The 21,371-nt window shown below is 38.9% G+C and overlaps 1 protein-coding gene across 1 annotated transcript in view; it reads right to left on the reverse strand.

Moving 5' to 3' along the window:
• The window catches only part of GABRG3 (gamma-aminobutyric acid type A receptor gamma3 subunit), a 330,885-nt gene that overhangs the window by 137,550 nt on the left and 171,964 nt on the right, over positions 1-21,371 (reverse strand). Inside the window, exon 5 of the mRNA XM_026074700.1 lies at positions 20,921-21,003. Within this exon, the coding sequence (XP_025930485.1) occupies positions 20,921-21,003 (83 nt within the window). The remainder of the gene's footprint in view (positions 1-20,920; positions 21,004-21,371) is intronic.

The raw sequence follows: 21,371 nt of genomic DNA on the forward strand, positions 1-21,371 counted from the left end.
CATAGGGAGTATTTGATTTGCAAATGAACTTAAATCTAGACAGCAAGATTACACTTATTTTTGCCATTTTCCTAAAGCATTACTACCCACCCCTTCCTGTATTCCTTTCATCAGTATTACTTGCCAAATATTTCATTCATATGCTGGCACTGGAAATAACTTTCTTTGATTTTTGTTTGTTAATAAATGCTTTATTTAGAAAAAAAATGAAATCTATGACTTTTTTCCCCTTCTGCTATATTTTAAATTATTTAATCTTTGTGCTCGCACTGACACACAATGTATTTTACCAAAGGTTTCTCCTCTGCAGAAAGTGCACTAGGACTCCTAGGTCCTTTTTTGCAAAGGTGCTTTCTGGCCAGTCAGTCCCCAGTCTATCCTGTTACATGGAGCTTTTCTATCCCAGATACAGGAATTTGCATTTGCCCATGTTGAACTTCATAAGGTTCCTGTCAGCCCATTTCTCTAGCCTGACTGAGTCCCTGTGTGTAGCGGCCCTGTCCTCCAGTGTATTGACCACACTCCCAACTTGGTATCATCCTCTAGCTTGCTAGAGGGCATGCTGTCCCATCATCCACGTCATTAATAAAGGTATTAAACAGTATTGAGCACTGAAGGATGAAACTAGTGACTTGCCACCAGCTAGACTTTGTACCACTGATCCTTTGAGCCAGCAGTACAGATAATTTTCCACACAACTTACCATCCATTCATCCAGTCCATATCTCACTAACTGGGCTATAATGATACTACGGGAGACTGTGTCAAAGGCCTTCCTAAAGTCAAGGTATATACTATCCACTGCTTTCCCCTTATTCACAGAGTAAGTCCTCTCATCACAGAAAGCAATCAGGTTGGTCAGGCATGATTTGCCCTTGATAAATCCATGCTGGGTGTTGCCAATTGTCTTTTTTATTCTTCCTGTTCTTGGAAGTGGCTTCAAGAAGGATTTGCTCTATAATTTCCCAGGGACTGAAGTTAGGCTGACCAGCCTGTAGTTACCTAGATCCCCCTTCTTGAAAATGGGTGTGATGTTTGCCTTTTTAGAGTCATCAGTAAACTTCCTCAGTCACCATGACCTTTCAAAGGTGACAGAAAGCATCTTCACAATGACACTGGCCAGCTCCCTCAGCTCCCTTGGATGCAATCCAATTGGTCCCATGAATTTGTGTATATCCAACTGGCTTAAGTGGTTCTGAACTCTATCTTCCTCTACTGTTCGCTCCATAGATACTGCTAATAGGCTCGGGGACCTGGAGACAGTTCTTACCAATAAAAACTGAGGTAAAAAAGGCTCTGAGGACTTCAGTCTTTTCAATGTCCTTTGTCACTAGGAACCCTGCCCCATTGAGCAGCAGACCCACATTTGCCTTGGCTTTCCTTTTGATGCCAATATACTTATAGGAGCTCTTGTTGTTGTTGCATCTTGCTAGTTTCAACTCCAGCTTGGCTTTCCTAACTCCATTTCTGTGTACTTGGGCAATGTCTCTGTATTCCTCCTAAGTAGCTTCTCCCTGCTTCCACTTTCTTTGTGCTTCATTTTTGTGTTTCAGCTGAGTCAGGAGTTCCTTGTCCATCCCTTCTGGATTTCTGTCATGTCTGACTCCTTGAACACTGCAGTGGACCATTCTTTTGCACTAAGGAGACTGTCCTTGAAGATCAAGTTCTCGTGGGCCCCTTTGCCCTACAGGGCAGTATCTCCTGCGATTCTGTCAAGCAGGTCCCTGAACAAGCCAAAGTCTTGTCTCCTGAACTCCAGGGCTGTGATTCCACTATTTGTCTTGCTCATTTCTCTTAGGATTCTTAAGTCCATTATTTCCTGGTTCCTGCAGCTAAGACTGCCTTTGACTCTCACATCTCCAATCAGTTCTTCCTCATCTGTGTGTAACAAATACATCAGAGAGCCTCCCTTAGTATGCCTGTCAATCACCTCTGTTAAGAAATTGTCAGCAGCACACTCCAGAAACCTCCTGGATTGCTAATTTCTATCCATACCACCCTTCCAACTGATATCAGGGTGGTTCAAGTCCCTCATGAGCGCTCAGGCTTGTGACTGGGCAGCTTCCTCCAGCTGTCTAAAGAACAGTAGCTTCATCTACTTCTTTTTGATCAAGTGGTCTACAGCAGACTTCTACCATGATGTCATCCATGTTGGTCTGTCTTCTGATCTTTATCCATAAGCTCTCAAGTAGCTTGTCACTCATCCCAAGCAAAGTTCCATGCATTTAACCTATTCCTTTACATAAAGTGCAACCCCTGCTCCTCTCTCCCCTTCCCAAACTCTTTCCTGAAGAGCCTGTATCCATCCATAGCAGCAATCCACTCATGCAAGCTGTCACACCAATCTCTGTAACCCCAATAAGATCACAGTGACTTGGACTGTCTTTTCTGTTACTTTCCCTCCCTTACAAAATGGATGGTCACATCCCAACTGTCCTTGGACTTTGCTAGTTCCCAAACCATGCCTGGAAACTGAGAGAGAGTCACTCAACAAAGACCAGAACATGCCAAGAGGCTGTTCTAACAATTCAATAGTACAATCTGTTTCCAGCACTCAATAACTTTCTCCAACATTTTTTAATTTACTGGTACAAATATAGCCTCAAAGATTTAGAAGTGCATGTGTTCTGTTCTCCACACAAAGCAATGCTTGTGGTATTTATTTAAAAGTTATTCTACCTTGATCCACAGTCAGTCCCCCAGATTTATTCCATGCCACCATCAGCCTTTAAATATTTAACAGTGAGTTTCACAATGTCATTCCTTAGTGTATAATTACAACCCCGTAGTTCATACAAAGTGATACACTTATACTTTGGAATTACTTGATATTCTACATGTCCCATGAACAGAAGCAAAACTGAGAGGAATCCTTGGAAGAGACAGCATAGAAGTAATCAGGTGAGATGTTCTTCTTCTAAACAACAAGCTTCCCTCTCCTAATAACAGGAAGACTCAATATGTTAAGGAAATAAAAATACCAAAGCCAGAGATGTAAGAAGTCTTGTGCTTCTCCTTTACTGTCTAGCAATTCCAACTATATGCTATACAAAAAGCCTCTTAGTATAGTTGCTATTTTACTTCAAGACCCAGCTGCTGGAAACAATAAAAATATACACATTCCTAGCTTGGTATTTTAAAATGAAGTTTCTAAGTTGCTCTAAAATAACTGAAAATAAGAGTAAGACTCGATGGTTAAAGAAATCCTCAAAAATGTCCACTATCATCTGACAATTTGGGCACCTGACACAATTTTTTTAAATTTGGTGTTGGCCATGCACAGCAAATTAATCGGTCAATGCCTACAGCACCAAGAGGCAAGACACTATGCACTCAGTGACACCCCTGCATGGTTTCCTTGAGAGAATCCAAGTCATGGACCAGCCAGCTTGGCATTCAAAGATCTTTAGCAGACCTCCTATGCCATGTACTCAAGAGGATATCCACAACTCTAAAGTTCTTAAGATTCACCTCTCATCACACCATGTGAGTTTTAAGCTGGTTTGCAAAATATCATGGCACCTCATCCAAGCCAATACCCTGCAGTCTTTGTGGCATCAAACTGTTAGCATTACAGATACTTGTAGATGTCTTATGCTATCAGAGTATAAAACAGATGTCCAAACCAATGCATTGACATTTTATAAACACAGCCAAGACATTAGAGATTTATTTACTTTTATAAAAATACTGAGTAAAATAAACCTGCAGTAAGGCCAAACATATCTGGGGTTAATGCTCCAGCATTGACTTCATGAGAAAAGACTTAAGAATAAAGCCTAGAAAATCCAAGTTATGCCTGTAAAAATAAATACGCAGGCAATACCACCTAGAAAATCTCAATTGGCTCATATATTTTTTGTTAGATCTTTGCTCAGTCCTTTTTAGTAGACCTGTTATATTGTTAATTTACAAGTTCCCATGCTGTTCACAGTGGTATAAGAACAGAAGAACAGGCAATATCTAAGAAAGCAGAACAAACGGTCCAAAAAGTGATATCAAACTCTGGTCTAAGTCAAAATGTGTTGTATGTTAGACATCATCTTTTTGAAAGGTTTCATAACTATATAGAGGAAGTCACACTGAATGTTCAATCTCTGCCTTTATGTAGGAAAAAAATATCTCTTTAAATGGACTTTTACATTAAAATTAAAGATAAGGTTTTGTGAGAACTGACTTCTGTTGCTCTTCTCTTAATGAAGATAAATCAGCAATATACATGTAATCTGTTACTGCTCTGTAAGTGTTACCACTGTATATCCTACACACACTTATTCTGATATAGTATAAGTTAATTCCTGCAACTATAATAAATTTGCAAGGCATAAAATTGCTATAAGTTTAATATTGAGCATCATAAAATCCTCCAGGGCTGGAAAGGGAAGTCATACACTATAGACAGAATGGCTTGAAACAAAAAGTTTTAAAATAATAAGACTTTAATGGAGACTAAAGTCTCTTAAGTTTCTCTTGGTCTTTTACAGTTGGAAAAGTACTAATTAATACACCTGACCAGGGATAAGAGGGCACTAAAAATTATTCCAAATAACTTTCAAAAATCTCATTGAAAGACTTCTAAAATCTTGTTTCTTTAACTTTAGCAGAAGGTACAAACTTGGACTATTACTGGTATTTGTTTTGCCTATGGTTTCTTTCACAAGTGCTTTAAGCTTGGTATGGATATTGGTTTTAAACTGAAGTTAAGATTAAAATGATGAAGCAGATTTGAATTGCAGTCACTCATGACAGTATTTGTATTATGAGTTCTTTCCAACTTAGTACTAAGGGCTGCTGATCTTCAAAAGGTTTTGCTTTGATATTGACTGAGAAGTGTGTATGTGAACAATATTTCAGACTCTTATTCAATTATCACAATTGTCCAGAAATCCTATGGAGCAAAAACCCCTGGTGAGAAATTTCTGCTATGTCCTGCCTTTCTTTATCCTAGAACAGCCATGAGAATATTTTTATAGTATTTCAGCACCTTTTCTCACAATTCTGATTAAAATAAAAAGTTAAAAGTATATGCAAATAAAATTACTGGAAATACTGAGGTTTTTTAATGAAATGGAAAAACTGGTCAGTTTGGAAATAAGTTTGAGTCCAACACAAAAATTTCAAGTCAGTTATTTATTTGAACTGTTTTATGAACCAGAATTTAGAAAATCAAATTCACAGAAACTGTATGAATTTTGCAATAGCTATGAATATGGCACCGTTTTTGTTCTCTTTATGCTTGAGCCCTGAACACTGGAATAATTATAATTTTTCTTTCTCTAATTTTTTTTAATCTTCATCTACTTTCCAAGCTATCTCTTTACCTCCTCTCTACTTCGAATTCCAAGGTTATTGTCACTGTGAATCTCTTGTCCTGAAATTCACTCATAATTATTTTTGTCACTTTTTGAATCAAATCCACTGAGGTTTCTACTCCTCTGTGTTTTTTGCAGGTACAGTTTCTGGACTTGCTCTTTCAAACACACACATCACTATCCATTTTCCCCTTTGCCAAAATCTGCATCACAGGAAGATTTGCTAGTCCTTTAATCCTCTTCTACTCATTCCTGGGCTCCTTTCATCAGCTTTTTAATTCTCCCTCCCTTGTGCTTTGTAATTCTCCAGTCGTCACTTGAGACTTGCCACTCCTCTGCAGCCTCCCTGACCTTTCAAGCTAGAGACAACCTCTGGGGGCTATCCCTACAGTTTCGTACATGGATCTCAGCCTCTCAACTCCTTTCTGTTCCTTATCAGAGAAGGAATAAGCTAGAAGGAACATCTTCCCTTGCCAGACATGGGGAAGTGAATTCTAGTCACAGCTAGTCCATGTAAGAAAAGAAAGAAGGATCTGGCAGGTAGATAAAGGAAATAGACATGGGTGGGATACAATAGGCTGAAGGGAAAAAGTGAGAGGAAAACAAGAAAAAAGAGTAAAAAAGGAAAAACTGAAAAAGGGAAAAGGAAAAAGGGAAAAGAGAAGATAGGGATACCTAAATGTCTAAAGAAAATGGTAGAAAGTAGGAGATGTGGGAACTGAATAGGTGGCAGAGAAGAGGTGAAAAATTTCATGCATCTGACCTGTAACAAGAACAGGAATTAGTGTCTAATTTGAGTTGAGTGGAAAGAACTGCTGGAATCAGCATCAGGGTCACTGCATGTTATTTTGGTGCAAATGCTGATAACCAGTGAGTGGGAGAATGAGCTCCCACAGCACTATGTCAGGGACCTGAAAATCAATTCCTGGAGTCTGYACAGAGTGGACACAGCTTCAGTGAAATAAATGGGAAGGTGCTGTATCCTGCTTGATTTTTAAACATATTGCATGTTTATATCAGTCTTCAGGAGAATCCCAGGTCTTGATCAACAGAAACTTACCTGTTTGCAAATAATATATCAGTGATAGCTGGTTGTAACTACCATTGTACAATCAAAAAGTGCAGAAACAACCTTACCATTTCAGGGTATGAGCTCAGCCATTCAGAAAAATAAACTGATGAGAAGAAGTTGCAACAATTTTCAATTTCTTTTACATTTTTTGTGGTGTTTAAGAAGGCCAGCACTGAAAATTGATTCGCTTTAAAATTTGAAAAAGAAAGATGATTTTCACAAACACACATTTATTTTTCTGTATATGAATAAATTGTTTTACAAGGAAGACTGAGTGCAGCTAACAGAGGCAGCAAACAGACGCAGCAGTTTGTGCAGCAGTGTCTGGGCTCTGTTTAGAACTTTTGAGGACCTTGTTGGAAGTTGTGGGGGCTTTCTGGTGATCCCCGAGGAGCTAGAGGGTGATTGCTGCTAACGGGAAAGGGGAGCTAGGCAAGGACAACTACAGGAGGCCTTAACTTCTCCTGGGAGAAGCTCTAGCTAGGTGTAGCTGCTGCTAACAAACCCTCTTGGTTGCCCCTGATCAGAGGGAGTTGGGGTCTTTAATCCAGGTGGCCCTTGATTGGGGTGGGTCAAGCACCCTGTGAGTCAGTGCTAGGGAGAGGCCTATATAAGAGCCAAGCCTAGAGCACAGCTCCCAGAGGCAGTGAGCAGATGCAGCAGTTTGTGCAGAAGGGTGCAAGAAGGCACCTTTGCTTCCAATCCTAGTGGTGCATGCTTCCTTGGGTAGGGTCATGACATGCTGCAGAGCACATTCCCCAGTAGCCATTGGAGTCGCTGCATTGGCTGTGTCAGAGGCTGGGACCCAGACAGACCCTCTGACAGCTGATGCAGCTGTGCAGGTCTCGGGCTGCAGGGAATGCTTGGGGCCTCTCCGTGAGGCCTGGGCTGGCAGTCACCTCTCCTGCAGGAGGTGTGCTGCTGTTGATGAGTTGTGTTCTCAGGTAAGGGAGTTACGGGAGGAAGTCAGTAGGCTGCGTAGCATCCAAGATGATGAGCAAGAGAGAGACAGGGTATTCTTGGAGACTGTACAGCTCCAGGAGTCCCAACCCCCCACAGCAGGGGAGTTGCCGGAGGGCTCTGTGCCATGTGAAACGGTACATCATAACACTGTAGAAGATGGCTGGAAATTGGTCACTCCTTGTAGGAGGAGAAAGGCTCTTACTCCTCCTGAGGACTTGCAATTGAGGAACAGGTTTAGTGCCCTCCAGGACGAGGAGGAGCTGGGCATGGCTGCAAGGGAAGCAACTGGGACAACAGATCCTGTGCCTCGTGGGAACACCTGGAAGAAGCAGCGGGTGATTGTTATGACAGACTCCCTGCTGCAGGGGATGCAGGCACCTATCTGCTGACCTGACCTCTTGTCTAGAGAGATTTGTTGCTTGCCAGGGGCTCGAGTATGAGATGTCATGGAAAGACTGCCAAGGCTTGTCCACTCGTCAGACTATTCCCCTCTGCTGCTCTTCCATGTGGGCACTAATGACACCAAGGGCAAACTGGAAACCATCAGACAGGATTTCAGAGCTCTGGGGATGGTGGTCAAGGGTCTGGGAGCCCAGGTCATCATCTTCTCAATCCTGCCAGTGAGGGGGATGGATGGGAGGAGGAGGAGATGGATTTTCCAAGTTAACAACTGGCTGCGCTGCTGGTGTTGGCAACAGGGGTTTGGTTTCTACGACCATGGGATCCTGTTTGAAGATCCCCAACTGATGGGGAGAGATGGGATCCGCCTCATTATGTGGGGCACGTGTATCTTTGCTAACAGATTGGCCAGCCTGGTGCCCATGGGCTAAGCATTAAAGGTTACTACTATGCACTGGCCATTATTATGTTTTGTTTTGGTATATACAGTTTTCTAAGATAGTAACTGGAAGCCCTTTTGTTGGTGTAGTGAATCACAGCTAACAAGATTATAAATAAATGTCATCTGGAATCACAGAAGCACCTCAGTTTTCCTTCTGGAACTCCCATACAAGTAGTAATTAGTCTCAGCTTGCTTAACTTTTGAAACCTGAGAGTGCCACTGACCAGGGTTTTTGGATGCCAGTTCTGCTAAGCCTTGACATAAGAAATACTGTGATATTTTACAAATAAATCAATAAAAACCTACAGTACAAATCCCCCAAACAACTCCGAGGTTTGCAAGTTGCTGGGAACTTCCTTTTATCTGTCTCTCTGAAGTCTTGTGCAGGTTAGACAAGAAAAGCTTTAAAGATTTCAAGCCTGGACTTTGCGGAAAGGTATTGGGAACAAAAAGAAATAAAGGCATGTTATGAAATACTTGAATATCTCAGTTTCCTTTTAATCATAAGAGACATTTATCCAAGAGTCTGTGGTTGCCTTCTTTGGCTGCCAGAGGCAAGCAATGTTGTCTTATTGAAATGTTGATTTTTCAGAGAACTGCTGAGAACAAATACAACTTCCAGATCAAAGTTCCCTTTTGTTGAAAGTCATCACTCACAGACAAGCTTCTCCAAGCTCATTTGGTCCAGTAGCTTCATTTGAAGTTAATCAATACAGGAGGAAAATACTGTAAGGTACAAACATGCACCTAGCGCTGCTGCTGCTTTTTTTAACTCAAAAAGGGGCAACTGACATTCCATAGTTAAAACATGGACAACATTGACTGTTTGTTCTAAATGGTTAACATTTTTTTTTTATAAGATGATAATCTTTTTGCTGCCTGTTGGAGAAATGCATAGGAAGCTCTGTAAGTGCAAAATAGCTACCATTTTTCCTTCAGGTTCTACATTTTGAAATACACTATGCATATATACTTCATATATGTATGAACCCTTCTGCAGTGAAAAATCAGAGTCAGAGATGATGCAAAAGCTAATAAGTGGCTAAATAATAAATAAATAAGTGCAAAAGCTAAATAGCCAGTGGCTTTATGATCGGGCCATTTACAGGCAAAATGAAAAAGTACGCTCAGAATCTTTCCATTGCCCTTTTAAGACAAGAAATTTGAAATTAATGTCTCCTATCCAGGGCTAGGGAACCTCAGGGTGGAACCTTCTTTCTGTTGAGGACCAAAAATTCCTACAGTCTTTCACAAAACTGAAGTATATATTCCTCAAAAATAAAAGTTTATATTTCACAGGAATAGCCTTTTTCCTAATCAAACAGTTTCTCCTGAAAATTTCTCATCAGCTCTGATACTGATACTTCATCAACTCAAACAGCATGAGCTACGCACAATATGCCATTGCAACCCATCAATGATATAATATTCCCTGAGTTTTTTTAAAAAACACCACTGTAGAGAATTTGCATTCAAATGTCAAATCAGTTAATGTAGATAAAAAGAAGACTTATAAGCATAGCAGCATCAGATTGCCTCAAGGCCACAACTGAGTATTTTATATCTACCCCATTAAGAAAAAGTTAAAGGGCAGTCAGATTCTCTATTTTAGAGGATTTGTTCTTTTTTTTTATTGCATTATTCTTTTTTCTTCTATATAGTTTCTTGCATACTGGTTATTACCTTAGTAGCAGAGCACCTGCCAGTAATGAAAAGATTAAAAGCTGCCACATATCTGTTTTTTCATCCTCTCTTATTTTTCTGGATGTGTGTGGATGTGTGTGTACACGTGCATAAGAATGCTTGCCTGAGAGAAAGAGAGAGAGAGAGAAGAAAGGAGATTCTTCTTTTGGTAGTTTTTTTGTTGTTGTTATACTAACGTGTTGCTAAAATTTGTACTGAAAACAAAACTGGAACAAAAGATGGTGAGATCTGCATGGAACCTGGTTTCTAAGATGTTCATCTACAAATCAAGGACTAACTTCATATCAGCCTTTCACACATACTGTTTTCTTACGTTCCAGTGAAGTAACATTTTCAGTTAGGAAATCCTAGGGCATGGTACAGAATGCCTTGAACTCAGAATGCCTTGAGACCCAACTCTTCTTTGCTGAGAGGCCCATGTCAAGAATAGTATGGCTCTGATGTGGTTCTGTAGTAATCTGTGTTGCTAAGGATGAAAACAGAAACATACTGATGGCAGCACCTTAAGCTCTGAGAATTTCAACTCATTCCACTTGCTGAAAACCAGATTTGTTTTAATGAGGCTGTAGATTTTTCACTTATGGTAGATTTCCAAGGGGAAGAAATGCAGATGCCCAGTCAGACTGCCAAGATGAAAAGAGCGGACGTTAACTGGGATGTTCCCCAAACTGATGCGCTCAGGCAGACCAAAAAGGGGAGACAGAAAAGACACCAGTGCAACTGGCAGCAAAAGCAACACATGAAAGGAAGCAAGCAGTCTGATTATGGTTACACCTCARCTGGTGGACCCAAGAGAACTTCTGAGCTCCTAGATACAAATGCATTCCCTGGACAGTTCCTAACCCCTGTCAGGACATAACAAAGGCACACATTAGCCCTCCCCATTGTGCTTTGGTTTCCCTAGGAAACTCAGATTCAAGGAGCTGGAAAGGAGCCTCAGTGTCTTCTGGACAGCTTTCTAATTTAGCCAACTGTCCCAGGACAGCATGTGCCTTTTGATCACTCTACGTGTAGCTCTATGTATTATTTCCTATGACTGATGGAAAGGTTTTGTGGGAAAGTCAGCTAGGCCTGAGCTGAAACAGATCAGTGTAAGACTGCCAGAAGTCACATATGAAAAAATTTAGGAAGAAAATAAATGACTTCATAATATGCATGGCTAAGCCAAACATTAAATCATAACTTAATTTCCATTCCACAGAAATGATCTCTGAATTTAGCTATACAAAAAGTAGAGTGTTTCATTAAAAAATAGGAAGAAGAATCAACAGACAATCTGCATCACATGGGAGATTATAAAAATATTTATTTAAAAATGAAGTTAAAATTAAATTTGATATCTCAATTTGTGCTACTCTTTTCTCCCATCTAAACCTTATCACTCCTTTGTTTGTCTGTCTGTCTAAGGGGGTATCTAATAGGAAGATATAATCCCACTGTATTTTGTTTTGACAGACATATACTACCCAACTATGAAAAAGGATTCCAGATTTATTAACAGTCATATAGCAGCCCATTACACAAAGTTAATTACCTTTTAAGGAGACAGACCTGCCCTTCATAGCAAGGGATCAAGCCAGTCAGACCTCAGCAACATTACTGTAATGGGAGCAGATACAGATGACATTTCTCTGATCCTCCTCTAGCACTAAAAACAAAACAACGGGCAAAGCTTCACCACTGCATTAATTCCTTCCGTTTCTTAGCTGTGTGGGCTCTAGTGATGTGGTTTTGTTTTTCTGGTAATTTTGCAGAAATCAAAGCAAGAAAAGGGAGGGTGATTTTCTCATGGTAATGTTTCATGTTTCCAGGCTGTCTTCTTTTGCCAGTCCATGTTAAAGGTAAACAAAATTAACAAGACAACACTAATGGGCTGAGGACTTGATGTTCTCATTCTGTTTTTTGAATCTGCTGTAAGAAAACCTTTGATGATTTCTAATAACTTCATTATCATCGGTCAGTCAAATCTAGCAAAAGTAACATGCACTGACTGGGCTCTAGCTAAAATTCATCTAATCTGACAGTCAACAGTCACCACTTTTTGTTAGACTTCTGTGGGATATTGCAAATTATCTGACTGACCTTGGAGATTCTGGTCTCTCCTTGTTCTCCTTTTCTCACCTCCCCAGTGATTTTTCTTTGCATTTGTTGTGGTTCTGACACTTGTTCTGTATCTCTTCATTCTCAAAGTGCCAAACAGTTTTTCTACCCTTGGTAGAAGTTCTGCATCAGTTCTTACATGTCCCACAAAATACCACTGAATTCAACTGCACAGTTCTCTCAGTTTGGAGATGCATTACTATAACCCTCAGTGTCACTACCAAACTCAATAATGCAATCAATTTTTATTTTAAAAAATCCAAACATTACAACATCTAAAGTAATTAGAAAATTAAATGCTTTTTGTTTCTTAAAAAGTATGCTACATCTTCTACAAGGGGACTAAAATAGCTTGAACCTTCTGGCTGTGCTGCAGAGCTCATCTCTTGCCTTTGGAAATGTGCAAATAAGGGTAGGAGAACGGAACTGCTGCAGGGGGGATGTGATCTGAGCTTTTAAATTGCCTGCTAGTGGGTTATTTTGAATTGCACTTCCATTTTTAATGTTATTTTTTGTGAAGTACCTTTCAGTTATATCAAGGGAGGTTAGAAGGAATGAACACATGTAGTTATTTCAGCATTTGTGAAAATCTAATGCTCCAAAAGAAAGGAACTTCAAATAAGCATATGAAATCGCCCTGTGCACATAAAATGGAAAATATGTATTGGAAGGTGCCTTAGGAAGTTTCTTTAAGAACCACCAAAGATCAAAATCTGCTCATAATTCAACCAGGAGTGAACTAAACACAGCATTGGTAAGAGTCTGAGCACTTTTGACTGTTGACCCAGGTGCCCATGAGAGACTGACTCACATAATGCTAGCCATTCAGTCTGCTCGCTCATTTTGAAATAAAACACCCGTAAAGGGGCACTTTTATCTTGCCTACAGCCAATTCTTTCCTTACAGAAGGCATTGCTGTGACTCCATAACCGAGACTGAGAAAACATCTCTATTCCAGAACCTCCCACATTGTCCTGTGATGCAGCTGTTACTAATGGAGTGTCAAAAGCAACATTCCTTCTCATATTAAAGAAAATGATGCAAAGGAGTGTGATCATCTCTTGATGCTCTGTATGTCATAGAGATGACCGCTCCATGTCAGGCGTTGCAAACACAGTGTTGCCAGGAGTTTACAAGTTATGGATCAGGTTCTCCATAACAGTCAGATTCATTTGCAAACAGGTTATCAAATATATTAGTGAACAAATACAAATAACATTAATAGGTAGTATATAATACGCTTTGTATTACATTTTGGGGAGAAAGGTATTTTCTTCCTGCCTGTGGAAATACTTCTGGTGCATTTGTGTCACACTTAAATTAAAAAAAGCCACCTTGCACTGTCATAGGATAATGTGCTTATAGAGGTTTTGGCTTCAGGTAAACAACAAATATCATGAGATCTGTGATAAAGTCATGGGAGTTAACAATGACTGTTACAAGGCAGAGATGCCAGCGCCTTCTGATACATTCAGCTGTCAGTCACGCAAACAGTAACCTGCTTTGCTTCAGGCTTTTTCTCTTAGTTTCTCCTGGAACCATATAGTATAACTTGGTCAGGTATCTACCTTCTGACTAAAATATGGCTTACAGGAAAGTTTTTTTAATTGTTTTTGATACTGATTTGTCTTACTCTTAACAGCTCTGATTAATTGAAAATTTGGATACAATTCTGTTTAATAAGCAGTAACACATGCTGTGTATAAATGAAAGAGACTTCTGGGACCATAAAGGTGTTGGGAAAGACTGACAAGAATATCAGCTTCACTTAGTAGACAGCAGGCTCCCAATATTCCTTGTTTCAAGGACACTGTCTAATCCAGATTTCCTGAAAGTCAAAACATTTCAAAAAAATACCACAGGGTCCCCAAATCTGGAGAAAAAAGACTGGAAGCTTTGGGAGTCTAGACTCCACATGGGAGTCTTAGGGTTTCCAGTCTCCTTGCTTTAAAGTTAAAGCTGGAAGTCCCAGCCCTGAAATAGTTGCATACCCTAAAATTCAGATGCTGGAATACGAGCAATTTTTTGGCTCTGCAGCAGATGATTGGCTAGAGAGTTTGCCCCAGTGACACAGGCCTCCCATCTTCCTCAGGCAACCAGGTAGGTAAATGGAGATACCTAGGATCCTTGGAAGACTACTTCAGAACTGGAGTAGATGGCAACTTCCTGGAGTAGCTCATCACAAATCCAGACACTGTTTCAGCAAGAGTTTGCTGGACCCAAGATATCAAGAGTTAAGCATTTTAGGCTTCACTAATCAGCAGTTGCTGAAATTTTACTCTAGGGCCTAATTCCTCCTGGAAGTAATGGCACCTGCTGCCTCTCCAGAGGAACCTTCAATGTTGTGCAGAAAAGTCTCAAGAGCAAGTATAAAAGGAGAGAGGAATTTGGCCTGCTACTAACCAAAAACCTGAACTCTCTGGGAGAAATAGAAATCCTCAGAAGAGCAGGGGATACTACATGAATTAACCAATGCTATCAACTTTCTATGATCGTCAGGAAGGCAATGGACAATCTCCAACAACAGGAAGGTTTCACTGCCTTTCTTACTAAACAGAAATTTTGTGTATATGGATGACTACAGACCTAGCGATCAGGGTTTTTTTAATGTCTGTTACTCTTGTATCACAATGTGTTGCCTAAATTTGGAATTGGCACAGAACCATATAGTCATAAATGTTTAGAAAGTTGTCTCTGATATACCTTCACACAATAAAGCAGAAGACTAAGAGAAAGATGAGTGCCACACCGATATTTACAATATACGTTAGTCTCACATGAAGGCATCACAAATTAGATTTAGAAAGTATAAAATTACAGTGAACATACTTATACCATGGATGAATTTGGACAATTTCATAGATGTATACTACATCTTATTGGAGTAATTAGACAAAAATCAGCAGAACTTCCAGATGCAAAGTATCTTTTAAGATTTTTATGAGTCTTGGCTTGGCTATAAAATGAAGGATCATAAAAAGATAAGACACACTTAACACAGAAATGTAACACAAAAAAAGGAGATATAGTAGCCAATGAATTAGATAAACATATATCATAAATATATTAGCTAAATATATGTATTTATATATTAGATAAAAAAGAAGTATCTGTGGGGAATTTCAGGGAAACCTAAGAAAAGTTAACAACAGAACAAACTAGTGGCAGATTATATTCAGAACGCCTATTGGAAGGAACAATTGAAATTACTCACATAAGATTATAATATATTTCAAATTAACTGTATCCAGGTATCACTATGGGAACCTTAGTAAAAAAAATGCTTAAAACAACACAAGTTAATAAAAGCAAAAAGGATCCCTGTAGAATCATGCACTCATTCTAAATCCCTGGAATAGTCAACTTCTCTTTGAATACTGCATTGCACACCAGTCAAAATATTTGAAAAAAATGCACAATGAAAATAGTGAAGTCTAGAAGAAGGCAACAGTAACAATAGTAGCAATAGTAACAAGTTTTGGTCTGAGAAGTGTTGGAAGATGAACAGGAGGAGGGATTTGTCACAGATATACTTTGCATTCTTATACATGACACAAGTCACATGCTGAGTACAGGGTTTGGGAAAAAACTTTCAATGGACAAATTTTTCACAAATACATTTTTTTTCTCTCTGTGAGTCTTAGTATTGACTATTCTCTGAAATAAGACAGCCTGAAATAAGAAGAGAAGATGCATGCCTTCCAGTACACCAATTCCTACCTTCCTGTAAGAGGAAAAAGCTGCAATAGCTAAAATATGCTTGTCACAAAACCTGAATCAAGAATTCCATTGATGTCCCATGATCTGGTTCAACCCAATTACAGAGAAAACAGATGGGATGTTCAGATTTGGATTAAGGCTCTTTCTGCATGTTGTAATACCTTCCCAGCATCTTTAATAAACTCCTCTTGAGATATGAACATTAAGCTGTGTTCCTTATGGCCTGTTCTTCCTCAGGAGTAAAATTCTGCCCTCAGACTTTATTAATGATTCTACTGATGATACATGAGATGAAACAAAGCACAGTTCCTTCCACAAAAACAGCATTTGCTTTTCTAGGCTAGGAGGAATAATAAAGAAACAAATTAAAATTGGTGATGACGGCTAGTTCTGCTAGAAAATTAATAATATGAGGCTCAAAGTACTGATCATCTAAACTGCATATCCATAAAAGGTTTCACGTTCAAAGGGGTAAGATTTGATTGAACAGAGTTTACATTTAGAAAGAAGGAATCTGCTTCTTTCAAAAATTGTCTTATATTTGGATGAAATTTTTTAAATGCATTTCACATTGCTAGAAATTTTGCTGTCTCCTATTTGCAACTGAACTGAAAGCATTTGGATTTTTTGTGAACATTTGTATATGTATTTTAGTATTTGCAGTAGGAACAAAATTCTAGGCACGCCCACCTTTTCCTTCCTTGTGGCAATCCTCTGATCATGGCAACTCAAGACACTGTAGAACCTCTCACTTGGGAAAACATAGGTAATTGGCTACAAGTAATTTCGGTTTTATTGCATAAGTTTAGTATGTTTTTTAAAATAAACAACAGTGTAATAGTGGCAAGAAAAATAAGGCAAAAAAAAAAAAATTAATCAACTCAGTCTCATGATTGCACCTTGCAGCACAGCTCAATCTTACTGCAGCTGGTAAAGCTTTAAGCTTGGCCTCACAGATTGTTTCAGACCTCAGCTATGCGGCTAGCACAGATTTCCACAATTCATTAAGTTGTACATAACTTGTTGTTATAACGTAGTTGACGAGATGCTCTGAACAAGCTGTAATGGGTTTGTCAAGTTCATTTTGGTGTGGCTGCCATATGCTGTGACCTGAAAGAGTGTCACAGATTCAAGTTAATCTTGAGCACATGGATGAGGAGAGGAGAGGGAAGGTTTGTTGATGGGCTGAAAAAGTGACCACCTTGAACAATTAACTGTTGTGCATATGTGGATGCAAACATGTCCAGATTATTCTGCAGTGAGCCTAGTCCTCCCAGATTAAGAAAATTCAGAACATTCAACAGTTTCACCAATAACAGAAAAATCCAAAATAGAACCATGTAGGCCAGCTGGAAACCAGTCTTGTGGCAACTCTATTGGAAAAGGGGCCCCTTAATAGCTTAGCTAGACAGCCACTGGATGCTCTAGGGAACCAGGAGCTGCTAAAGGAGCAGGCAGTGGTGCTCTTTGTAACCAACTTTTTAGTGTTTCTTTTGCCTAATATTTCATTTGAAAAGCTTTCACTAACTGAGAATAAAAAATAGGAGACATTAGTAGGGAGTGATCTCTCTATTTTTGATAGCTACCAATGCATTTTTCTTCTGATTTGTCCAATCATTTCTGAATCCTTACAAAAATCTAACGTCCTTAGTATCCTGCGGCAGGAGTTCCACAGTGCTTAACTTCTCATTTCCAGCCTGCATGTTGCTGCTGTGCCTTACTTTTTATTCTTGCACTGACATCGTCCTTCAGACAAAATACCTTTGCTTCCTCACTGTTGTTTAACTACCTCTATGAAGCTTTTGGCAGAATCCTGAAATTAGATTCTGTCAAATCAGTGCTGAATAGAAATAACCAAGATGGCTTAATGAGGTACTTGAATACCAAAAGCAGTACAGCATCCTCCCTCAGCTCAGGAGGATAAATTAGCCCAAGTGAAGTACCACACCGATAGAATATCTTTAGGTAGTACTACTTAGTACTTCATAAACATATGAAAAGAATGCAATCATCTAGAGCAAAATCTATCAATGTTTGCTATACTGAGGTCAAGTCACAGCATTGATTCTTTCTTCACAACCACCATCAAACACACATTAATACCATGTAATGGCATTAACAGCATGCAATGTTGTAACATCTCTGTATAAAGGAATCCTGCTTGTCACAAGTGGTTGATCAGCCCAATCAGGCACATGCAGTGGGAAAGAGAGCTATCGCATTGCATAGCAGCCTTGCGTTGTGTTTAGTGATGTTGGGCTGCCCTTGTCATGTGAGCAGTGTGCCAAATGTGCATCTACATAAGGATTGCGACAACAGACACCCACCTGACATGTGCCCTAATATGTCAGATGATTCATCTCATCATGTCACTTGAAGCACATACAAAACTCGGAAAGTGAGTGAAGAGTTTTCAATTTCAATATTTCCTAATTCCTATAATCAAAGAGACTAGAGTGCTCAATGAACGGTCCTTGAGCGGCAGCTCAGGAAACTGTACAAACTGCTGTCATGGAAATGCTCCCTACATTACAGTCTTTCCCAAAATTGTTTTTCTGAGGTACTCCTTAGCTCTAGCCACAAATAGACATTCAAAAATCACTTTAGAGGAGAAAAAAAGCATGTTCCAAACAATACTCTTCCATAAGATTTTCTGCAGAAACGGGTAGATATGTTTTAGCAACCAGTATTAGCACACTGAGATGGTCTCTTTTTCCTTAAACTACTGCTTTCTCCTTATTCATCAAGGCAACCAGACCGAGTAGATCTCAGTATTCCCATCTAAGGAATATTAACTGTCCCCAAAGCAACAAAAAGGTTAGGGTGTGAATTAGTTGGCATTAGAGGAAAATACTCTCAAAACAATTTGAGATTAGCCTTACATTTCTGAAATATCAAGGGAAATTTCTATAAAAAGCGAAATCTTTGAAATATTAACCTTGTTCATGTGTGCATAGAGATGTGGGGAATATTCTGTAAAACTCATGAGTTTTTTTGCTGCCTGCCTACAGTGGAATCTCCAAAGATTTGTCCATGTGTAGGGCAGCAAAAGAAAGGGATGCAGAGGGAAGTGCTGTTATGACATGAATTCTACAACCATTTAGGTTTTTATTTTATTCAAAGACACACCTTGGAATCTCAGTCTGTAATAAGCTTGCTCTTTCAGAAACTTGTCAAACTGGCAGTAATAAATCATTCAGGCATTCACTCAGTCATTCACTTCATAAGTCCCACCAAATATCATGTATCTTCAAACTTATGTACATAATGCTGAACAGAACAGAGTTAAAAACCAAACAAATCACACAGGAGATGTCCTACTATTATGAATATTGCAGTGCTAAAAGAGCATTCAAGGAAAAGAACATAACCCAGTATGAACATAAAGAAATAAGCTCTTTTTATCAATATGAGCAAAAAAGGTTGACAAAGCTATAAAGCACTTTTAATATTCAGCCAAGTGTTGTTCCATCTGGCAAGAAACTATAATTCGAATATACACAGAACAAACTGGAACACGTTCAGCTTCTGCTTGATCCTATGCAATCTTCATCTTCTCTAATGGTGATACATATGTGTTTTCAAGGGCAGAAGGGTTCTGATCTAACAGATTTAAATTAAGAGTGACCTCTTCAAATCAAGGTGTAATTTGAAATTTTGCCATGGAACTGAACGTTCTGAAATTCAAACTGATATTCTGTTCCTTTAAATAAAAAAACCATACAGCATAACTTACATTCAGCAACTGTCTAGTTATTAACAACAAATGAAGGTAAGATTTGAAGCTACTTCCCTGCCCATTATAGTTCAACTTCTTCTTTGGATATTGCTAAAGCAGGACCTATCACATTCATGTAGTAGATTTAATTAGTATCTGTAGACTGGGACTTAATTTTTAAGACCACACACTCCTTTTCTAGTACTGCAACACATCACTGGTAGATTGCCTCAAGGCAAGGGTAGGTTTATGTAGTAACTAAACTTAGCTGAGGTATGTAGAATCCAGTGACAAGTGTTCATTAGTAGTAAAGCTCATTCAGGAGGTATCTGTCTCCTGTTCACTTCAGTATGCATATATTCCACACATCTGAATTAAGCATACACCTATGCATTTTTGCCCAGGCTCACACATCCACATAAGTCATAAAAAAACAGCAAAGTTATGATAATATTTTGGGGGGAAGGCAGCTGTTTACATTGGCAGATTTTTCTGAAAAAAATTTCCTGGGGAAAAAGAAAAACATGCCCTGGATCTGCTGAAATCCAAATCCTGTTTCCAAATGATTCTAAAAGATCACTGTCGGTGCACTTTTCATAAATTAAAATCAAAACCCATCTATCACAGCAACATAACTATTAGAAAAGCACTGAATAGTATTAGTCTTGTATCGCTTTTAAAGAGATGGTGGAGAAAACACTGTTTTCTAAACAGAAAGACAAAATAATGCATTTCCCATTCATTTACAGATCCTGACACTTGCAGTTTATCAAAGGGAAAATCTTTAGGGAAGACCCTTTTAAAAATGCTTGCATTATATCACTTTGCATTACACAGCTATGCAGGTGTATCTATGAGCTGATAGCTCTCATGCTTTTTCAAATGAATCAGCACGAAGAGAACCTTCCCTCACAGTAATATTAAACCTCAATAGTAACTTTCTTGACTTTTGTTTCCCATCCATTTCAACAATATATTTGTTTCGTCCATTAGGTGTATCTTCAATATACCAACAACACTACATACAATACAATGCAGCTGGGACTACTGGAAGAGCTGAGCAATAACAGGAAAATGAGATTTATGGTACCTACACCAGTTATTGGTGTAGGTACTGGGCCTGTCCCCAAGCTGTGCACCTCCACAAGATACTGCAATTTCTTTTCTCAATTACTTGTCATATGATTTTCTAGATCAACATAGCCCAGACTGGCATGAGTATCTGTTTGTGCTGAAACTGTGACTGTAGTGTCAGCTAAAAAGGCTGGTGCTGGCAAAAATAACAGAGTAAATCTACAGAAGACTTCATGACATAAGTCCATGCCAGGAATGCTAGAGAAGAAACAAAAAATCCCCTGAATATTTAAGCAAACCTAAACATCCTCTCTACTGGTTGTGGATCAGCTGAACAACCTGACAGAAACTAGAAATAAACTCATACCTCTACATACCTCTTACATACAATAATAAAGCATCAAAGCAGTACTTACAGCTAGAGAATATCAATGGACATGAGTGTTCATCCATTGGGAAATTATGTAGTTGCAGCTGGCATTCAGCATTGATGGTAAGCCTGTGGAGAAACCATCTATCTGTCACTATCTATCAGCACAAGGAAAAGTTAAAAGGAGGTGGTTAGGTAACCTTAGATAATCTTCCAAAAGAACTGTGACATCTTTAAGTAAGGCCTCCAAACAAAAGGCTGCATATACAAATCGTTTATTGGCTATTTAGGCCTGCTTTAAAATAATGATAAATATCTAAGAACACAAATAATTTCAAATACATCCTTAAGAGTCTCCTGATCCCAAAAAATCTGTGCATATCTTTTTCTCTAGACAGTTTATATTTAAAGGACATGGAATGGAAACAACTGTTCTTTACAAAAATAACAGAAAATGGATGATGTGGTTTGCAATTCCATGAAAATAAAATCTTATA

The sequence above is a fragment of the Apteryx rowi genome, unplaced genomic scaffold (assembly GCF_003343035.1).
Source record: "Apteryx rowi isolate R43461 unplaced genomic scaffold, aptRow1 scaffold_396, whole genome shotgun sequence".
NCBI classification, from domain to species: Eukaryota; Metazoa; Chordata; class Aves; order Apterygiformes; family Apterygidae; genus Apteryx; species Apteryx rowi.